The sequence below is a fragment of the Acanthochromis polyacanthus genome, chromosome 13, assembly GCF_021347895.1.
Source record: "Acanthochromis polyacanthus isolate Apoly-LR-REF ecotype Palm Island chromosome 13, KAUST_Apoly_ChrSc, whole genome shotgun sequence".
Taxonomy (NCBI): Eukaryota; Metazoa; Chordata; class Actinopteri; family Pomacentridae; genus Acanthochromis; species Acanthochromis polyacanthus.
In genome coordinates, this window is record NC_067125.1 from 33,829,323 (window position 1) to 33,838,217 (window position 8,895).

Genomic DNA, 8,895 nt, shown 5'->3' on the forward strand with positions numbered 1-8,895 from the left:
TTTTTTTTTCTAAATTATGTTCAAAATTCAGTGGTACGGATGCCACCATTCTCTTGTGCAGTCAATGTAATGCCATCATGTATTAACTCATTCCTCAATCAATATTTTTGTATTGACTTATTTCATGCAATCCTCTCACAACACCTTCTGACCCGCAGGTTAAGAGTCTGTGTCATACAAAAAACTACACACACGTACACATCCATGCGAATCACCAGAGAGCACTGATCTGTTTTTCCACCATCGCCCTTGGGAGGAGTAATTTTTGTGTTGTCCGGATGCCTGGGTCAACAATTTCACCTCCCTGCCAAAGACTTTACACCTGTTATAAATCATCACATCAAGATGATCATGCAGAGAGGGAGGGCTGTATGTGTTAGCCAAGATACTGCTTTTAGTCTTTAGCGTGTCATAGGAGATTTTTAACCAAGTGAAATGGTTTCTTTTTGACATGATACTGTGATATTAAGACATGTGGAATTTATTGGGATTTGTCTTTGGTAAGTAGAACTTTTGAATGCTGTTTTAATGTGCTCCAGTGTTGATTTCATTGCGTTAAATACTGAGAACAGCTGCATCCATGTCTTTGCTCCTCTGCCTCCTCACTCCCTCAGCCCTCTCCCGGCTGCTTTTCTGTGTAGTGGGCAGAGCGATGGGACTGGAGGGGCTTCAGCTGACAGGATGCTCCCGCTGGGGTGCACCGGGCAACAGGAGCCTCTTCCAGGATGGAGATGTGATTATCGGTGGGCTTTTTAGTCTCCATTACATACCTTCGGCTGTGGAGCAGGACTTCACCAAGCTCCCACACTATAAACCTTGCACTGGGTAAAACTTAATCACAAAATTTGTTGTGTTTTTTTAAAAAAAGATGTATTGTGTTTGTCAAATGACGTTCTGATGTCGTATTGTGACTGTCACCATTCTCCTCCTGCAGTTTAGATCTACAGTCGTTAAAATATATGTACGCTATGGCCTTTGCGGTGGAGGAAATCAACCGTAACAGCAGCTTGCTACCAGGACTGAAGCTGGGTTACCGTATACTTGATAACTGTGGCCGATACCCCTGGGCTCTGCAAAGTGCACTGTCACTGGTCGGAGGAGACGCACACAGCTGCAGCACAACAGCCTCTCCGCTTCATTCTGCAACTTATGAGGAACCTTTAGAGACAGCTGGTTTGATTTGATATCATTTAGTATGCAGTTGGCATTTGTTATGTCCAGGAAAACAACAACAGCTGATATTATTTGTTTAATCCTCAGGTGGTCATGCCGTTCCTTTGCTCATTGGTGCTGCTTCGTCGACAACAGCCATAATGCTGTCCAGGATACTGAGGCCTCTCTCTGTACCACTTGTGAGTTTCATGACTATGTGACATCTGATGAGAATTTTTCATACAGGCTACCTGCTGATCTGACTTTTTAAGCATTTTAGGGAAGTAAAAAAAATTGTATTAGTGATGTGAAAACTGTCAGAATAATTCTTGTGTCTTTTCCTCAGATCAGCTTCTTGGCCAGCTGCCCCTGTCTTAGTGACGGATCCAAGTTTCCTAACTTCTTCAGAACGATCCCCAGTGATGTTTATCAAGCTCGAGCCATGGCACAGCTAACTATACGCCTTCACTGGACGTGGGTTGGAGCTGTGCATGCAAATAATGATTATGGTCAACTTGCGATACAGGTGTATGTTTTGTTTTTGTACTGGAATTCACTGATTAAGTCTAATACAAATAGCATATATGCATGACCATATTTGTTGTTTTAACTTCCGTGCTTCAGGTATTTCAGGAAGAGATTCAGGGGAAAGGTGTATGCTTGGAGTTTATAGAGCCTGTCCACAGACAAACTATTGTGAGAGACGCCAAACGTGCAGCGCTCACCATCCAAGCTGCGACTGCAAGGGTGATTCTGGTCTTTGCTTGGTATACAGATATAAAGAAAGTATTTCTGGAACTGGCCAAGAGAAATGTGAGCAACATGCATCGAAACTTATATTTCATATATTTTGTAAAAACAAGACAGCAGCTGTTTTTCTTGTCTTGTTCGTTTACTTGATTTCCTCTCACTGTAGGTGACTGACAGACAGTTTTTGGCCAGTGAAGCTTGGAGCACAAGCGATGACCTTCTCCAGGATCTTACTGTCTCTAAGGTGGCAAGTGGGGTTCTTGGTGTGGCCATCCGAAGTTCAGCAATACCTGGTTTTGAAAATTATCTCAGACGTTTGCACCCGATTTATCATCCTGATGATGAATTCTTGAGAGAATTCTGGGAAAAAGAGTTTGCATGCAGTCTCGTGGACAAATTTCCACATTCCCCTTCATCATCTTCAGCTTCTCTACCTCTCTGCAGCGGGATGGAGTCCTTAGAGGGTATGCAGCATCCCTTTGTGGACACGTCTCAGCTCAGAGTGGCATATAATGTGTATCTTGCAGTTTATGCTGCAGCTCACGCCCTGCACAGCCTCCTCTCCTGCCCCAAAAGGGACAGCCCTCCTGGAAGCAACATCTCCACTTGCTCCTCTCCAAAACACATCAAAACGATAGAGGTAAATTATCAGTGAGTCATCTTAGCAACAAGATAGTTGCTAAATGTTGTGATAATTTCAAGGTTGTAACAGCAGAGTTTTTTTAAACAGTTTGTTCAACATTTTGTGTTTTCAGCTAATGCAGCACTTAAACAAAGTGAACATCACCACACCGCACGGAGAAATGTTTTATTTCCAAGGAGCTGACTTTCCACCAAGTTACGACCTTGTCAATTGGCAGAAAACCCCTGAGGGGACACTCAGACTGGTTTTGATTGGTCGTGTGAATGGGTTTGATCTCTACCTGAACGAGTCAGCTATTCAGTGGAGCACAGGATCCAATCAGGTAGTCAGATGAAGTCTCAAGGCTGCTAAGAAATTTGCTGCTGAAAAATAATGTTGAGTCAGGAGGTTGTCATTGGCTTATGCCTTTTTGTGCAGGTGCCTGTTTCAGTGTGCAGTGAAAGATGTCCCCCAGGTACTCGGGTGGCAAACAGGAAAAGAGAACCTGTCTGCTGTTTTGACTGCATCCCGTGTGCTGATGGGGAAATTAGCGATAAAACTGGTAACTAAATGTGAGGATTATCTATCCGAGTTCACCGTTAGACGTGAATCAGTTTGCTTTTCTTCTTCACTGACTCTAGGTTCTCTTCACTGTGAGCGATGTCCAGTTGAGTTCTGGTCCAATGTTGATAGAACTGCCTGCATCCCTCGCCAGCTGGACTACCTTTCCTTCAATGAAACTTTGGGCATTACTTTAACTACAGCAGCTGTGTCTGGTGCCATTGTGACAACAGCTGTGTTTGTGGTTTTTCTGTATTACCGTCAAACACCTTTGGTGAGAAGCCAGCTTAATGTAACAGGGTGTTTGTGGTTTGCATTCTTTCTTTCATGTTTCTTTCTGTCATTATTTTGCCACATCAAGGTACGAGCCAATAATTCAGAGCTGAGCTTCCTGCTTCTCCTGTCACTCAAGCTCTGCTTCCTGTGCTCACTGGTGTTCATCGGTCGTCCATCAGTCTGGTCGTGTCGGTTCCAGCAGGCTGCATTTGGGATCAGCTTTGTACTTTGTGTTTCCTGCCTCTTGGTAAAAACCATTGTGGTTCTGGCTGTTTTCCGCTCAGCTCGACCTGGAGCCGAAGGTTTGATGAAGTGGTTTGGTCCGGGCCAACAGAGAGGAAGTATCTGCTTCTTTACATGTGTACAGGTAAGGATACAAAGTTTTGATTAAAAAAGAGAACATCTGATATTGCTACACAGTTTGTGAATTAATTTTATTGTATGAATCAGGAACCAACAATAGTGCTGACTGGTTGCAGCTGCAGCAAAGGAGTAACTAGCAATATTTTATTTTGCAACCTGATTGCTACAACAAAACCACAATGGAAAAATGTTGTCATTTTATTATATACCTACATGAGCATTACCTTAAATTAAATAACTTGGAGGTGTGTTTGCGTTTTATGCAGGTTGTCATCTGTGCCATTTGGCTGTCCCTCAGCCCCCCAATGCCTCAACGTGATCTGGGTTTCAGAGGGTCAAAGGTCACTGTGGAGTGCGCCATGGAATCTGTGGCGGGTTTCTCTCTGGTTCTGGGCTACATCGGCCTGCTGGCCTGCACCTGCCTCCTCTTGGCCTTTCTTGCTCGGAAACTCCCAGATAATTTCAATGAAGCCAAACTGATCACCTTCAGCATGCTGATTTTCTGTGCAGTCTGGGTGACCTTTGTGCCTGCTTATGTCAGCTCTCCTGGGAAATATGTTGTCGCTGTGGAAATTTTTGCAATTCTTGCCTCCAGTTATGGTTTACTGCTCTGCATTTTTGCCCCAAAATGTTTTATTATTCTTTTGAGGCCTGAGAAAAACACAAAGAAACACTTGATGGCAAGATAGTTTTTCTGGCTTCAGTTCAAACGTGACTCTTTACCATCTTCATCAGCTCTAGACAATTCCAACTCCTCTATGTAATACTTTCAGCAGCTATTGTACAAGACACAAGTTGCCCAGCCAGGCCCTGTACCACACATAGTTACAGCTTTTATTACTGACTGAATAATTAAGAGCATTTCTGCTGTTGTTAGATTTTAAATGCTACCATAATACCATCCTCTGAAGAAAACGTGCATTTAAATGTAATGCTGCTATTCAAATTGTACTTTACATCATTGTGGATAGTTTTTTCCCCCTGTCTCTCAGCTAAATATAACTATGCCAGTTTCTCTGAAAACATCCATCCATTCTCTATACACCGCTTTATCCTCATTAGGGTCGCGGGGGGTGCTGGAGCCTATCCTAGCTCACTCGGGCGAAGACAGGGGACACCCTGAACAGGTGGCCAGTCTGTCGCAGGGCTACATATACAGACAAACAATCACACACACATTCACACCTATGGGCAATTTAGAGTAACCAATTAACCTCAGCGTATTTTTGGACTGTGGGAGGAAGCCGGAGTACCCGGAGAAAACCCACACATGCACAGGGAGAACATGCAAACTCCATGCAGAAAGATCCCAGGCCCATTCTCTGAAAACAAAATTTTGAAAATCATGTAAATGTCCTCCATATAATGCTTTTTGAATAAATTCAAAGTAAATACTAAATGTGTCTTATACTTTTTTATACTAACTTTTGTCTGTAAGAATTGTAGCTGAAATAACTAACTGTAAACTTTGGCTTCAAAATGAAATAACAGTTATTCATCCATCAGCCGGGGTCACAAGGGAATGAACCCCACCCCAGCTAACACTGGGTGAGATCTTTGGATAGGTCACCAGTCAGTCACAGACATTCATTCATTCATGCTCACATTTACACCTGTTAACCAGTAATCCTAAACTCTGCTGTTAAGAATGTGAGAGAAAACCTGCACAGAGAGAACACTGAAGCTCAAATTGCAGCCATTTATATAATAAATACAGTGAGGCAACAGTTCTAATCACATTAACCTACAATATACAATGTAACATTCAATAAATCAGGAGACATTAGATACACTTATTGCTCCAAAGATATGATGATATGTGATCTCAGGGGCACATAACATGAATATCTTTATCATGCTTAAACTGGCCAGCAGAGGGAAATGTTACGCCATGTAATGATTCTCTGATGCTTCCTTCTGCTTCTCTCAAACAGGTCAAATCTGCAAATAGCTGCTGCAGCTGTATAACATCTCACTCCGTATTTTTCTTTAATGTAGCAATGTAGATTAACTTCTTTATGGGCTATGTACAGTAAACGCATTAATACTCTTTAACCGAAAAAGGATATTTTCTGCCCAATTCATAGACTGTATGGTCCAAATGCAAAATACTACTCAACTGCTTACAGTGAGGCAAAATGAGTTGTGAAATTGTTGCGTACAGCCAGTCAAGCTTACAATATGCAAGAAGGAACAATTACTACATGATACTATTGTTATATGTTTAATACTTAGATACTTAAAATACCTTATTATAGTATGTCATCAAAATTTGATCAAAAATGTCATAGTATAGTATGTCATCAAAATTTGATCAAAAATGTCATAGTATAGTATGTCATCAAAATTTGATCAAAAATGTCATAGTATAGTACGTCATCAAATCAATTTTCATGCCAGTATGTGTCACCTACAGGCATGAAAATTGGTAGACAAAAATTTCTACATTTCTGTTTTTTTCTGGGGCTGCTCTGCGGCGTAGTGGTTAGCACTTTCGCCTTGCAGCAAGAGGCCAGCCGCGTATACCTGTAGCAGAGAATTTAGAGAGTCAGATGCCGTCCGCCAAGCGTGGGATCGAAACCAGTTCAAATCACATCATGATCAACGTTTGTGTTCAACATTTACGGTAATTACTGTGTGTACAAATGCTGAATTGATTTGAGTAAAACCATTTAAGCACTATTAATCTGTAACTGCACAAAGTCATGCAAAAATATTTGCACCTCAAAATAAATAAGGCATATGAAGGTATATATTGTGCTTAAATTATGTCATAACTACTGCCAAGTAATTCTGTTCCCGTATAATTCAATAATCATGATATGAATGAGGTTTAAAGAAGAAAATACAGGTTAATTCATGCTTAAAATAGTGCACAAAATGTGCCATCATTGCTTTCCATTTATAAATTAGGGTGCTTTTGTAAACAAACAGTCAAATTGAATATGTAATAAAATTCTTTTGCAACATTCTGTTGTTTATTTACTGAGTCACACCAGTGTTGAGTCTTAACATTTTTGGTATTATAGCCATCCCACTCTTTGTGTATAATTTTTAATAAGTTTATTGATCAATAACATGATTTATCATTTAAACAGCGCTCAGACTCTATGTTAAAAATGGTAAAGTTTTATGTTTCCCACAGAAATTACTGAAATCTAAGCAAAGGTACCGATTTTACAAAGATACTCATAACTACATAAAATGCTACTTAATTGCAGTACAGAGAGTAAATATAATGTGTTTTTTATAATCCTGCTCACTTTTAAGAATACATTGAAAACATATGTAATTATGCATTTTGTACACTGGTGTAATTTTACGATTGCAATATACTGTAAAATATTATTGTGGAATATTATCTATCGTTGCAGGTTATCCACATGTTGAGCAGAGATCTGTGAATTGTTTCAAGTCAACTGGTGGCCCGACCCTTCCTGAGGATGAAAGTAAAGGACAACCAAGGCTGTTGAAACATGCTTAAAAAAAGACACTGAGCTGAAGAATGACAGTCATTATTACCATCTGCTGTGCTGCCTTCCCACCACTGTGGCTGACATTTAACATGTTTTCAAGTATTCTGTTTATTAAATTGTTCTCATTTAAAATAACATTCTGCTGTGTGATAATTTAATAGATTCTCACAACAATATTAGATCTCTTGTTAAAAAAAACTGCTGAAACTCTGAATAAACTTTATCATAATAATAAACTTTATTTATACAGCACTTTTCAAAACAGGGTTACAAAATAGATAAAAATAAAAGATTAACAAGAGCAAAAAGAAATCTGAGGAATGCTATTTGATGATAATTGATAATAAATCCATCCATCCATCCATCCTCTATACACTGCTTTATCCTCATTAGGGTCGCGGGGTTGATAATAAATGGTAATTGATAAGTGCTGGAAATGGAAAAAATCAAGAGTATAAAGAGTTAAAATGACGAAATGGTCAAAAAAATAAAAGCATAAAAGTAGCTGAATGCTGAGTCACACTAAAAAGTTATTAGTGATATTATTATTAAATTGATGGGCCCTCCTGAAGGACACAAGCATCTTTCCAGGAAAAATGATGACCCCTTTCTTCATTTTCCTACGTACACAGTAAAGCACAAGCATGCAGTAAAGTTATAAACAAGAAAACAAGTAAATTGGGACAAATTCCGAAAGTGGCAGAGTATTTTTTTTGCCAAGGCCTGATTATTATATGCAGGGGTCTACAATTAGAAAGCATAACATACAGCTAAAACACAATACAAATATGACATTTATTCTGTAAGAGCATATCAAAATTAACGTGTGGTTTGCAAAGTTTGTTTACACTCTTAGACACAGGAAAATATTTTTGCTGTCCCAAAATCAATAATACCAGGGGTGGAAAGAGTACAAAAGCTATTGTGGTTATGTAAAAGTATGGTTATTGTTATGCTTTTATTCTGTGTAAAAAGACAACTTGGCTCTACATAAAGCCACACAAGTAATGGTAAGGCTTTCTTTATAAAAGTTTCCCTACAGTACTGAGAATATTTAAACTTTTCTGTGTTTTAAATAGTTTAATTTAAATACTTAAATACATTTAATTCAAAATTAAGTATTATATGGTAAAAATAATAATAATAATAATAATATCTGGCCCAAAAAATACCACAGGGTAGTAGTTTGTCCTGTTACAGTAAATTTAATCACATTATTTCAAATATTCCATTTGAAGACATAAAATTGCATATCCACTTACAAAAATAATGCCCTGATAGATACTGCCTCAGTAAAACTGTAAATGTATTTTTTACACTCAATGTGTTTAATTTACTGTAAATTACACAAAAATTGAGATCATTTCTTAAGATTAATCAGATATTGAGTATCAACGTGTGTTGTTTCATATCAAGTATTGTTTCAGCATTGAGTCTCTCAAATATAAATCTAATATTAAAGCTTAACTCATTTGGTCATTTGGTAACACTAGTTCAGGGAAAATATTGCTCAGTTAAACTATTATTTTTTCACATTTTTAAGATGGCAAATGTCATTGAGTACAATATCCATCCCCCTAGTAAAAGTCACATTTCTCTTTTAAAAACTGTTACAAATCTTACAAAATACATACAAAAACCCGACACAATTACAGTAACTTAAAGTCATGTAGATCAATTCCAGTCATGCTCAGA

At 38.7% G+C, this 8,895-nt stretch overlaps 1 protein-coding gene across 3 annotated transcripts; it reads left to right on the forward strand.

Moving 5' to 3' along the window:
* Positions 1-824: 824 nt before the first annotated feature.
* LOC110970200 (extracellular calcium-sensing receptor-like) lies at positions 825-5,123 on the forward strand. Of its 3 annotated transcripts, XM_051957663.1 has the most exons (5): positions 825-1,352; positions 1,499-1,678; positions 1,777-1,965; positions 2,069-2,542; positions 2,658-3,048. In XM_051957663.1, the coding sequence occupies exons 1-5, from the start codon at positions 1,314-1,316 to the stop codon at positions 2,877-2,879; spliced, it is 1,104 nt and encodes a 367-aa protein (XP_051813623.1). In that variant the 5' UTR covers positions 825-1,313; the 3' UTR covers positions 2,880-3,048. The 3 variants fall into 3 exon arrangements, with proteins under 3 accessions (XP_051813623.1, XP_051813624.1, XP_051813625.1); XM_051957664.1 differs by lacking the exons at positions 825-1,352; positions 1,499-1,678; positions 1,777-1,965; positions 2,069-2,542 and adding an exon at positions 3,991-5,123 and having other exon boundaries at positions 2,758-2,867; positions 2,963-3,728; XM_051957665.1 differs by lacking the exons at positions 825-1,352; positions 1,499-1,678; positions 1,777-1,965; positions 2,069-2,542 and adding exons at positions 3,447-3,728; positions 3,991-5,123 and having other exon boundaries at positions 2,876-3,359.
* The last annotated feature ends 3,772 nt before the right edge of the window (positions 5,124-8,895 follow it).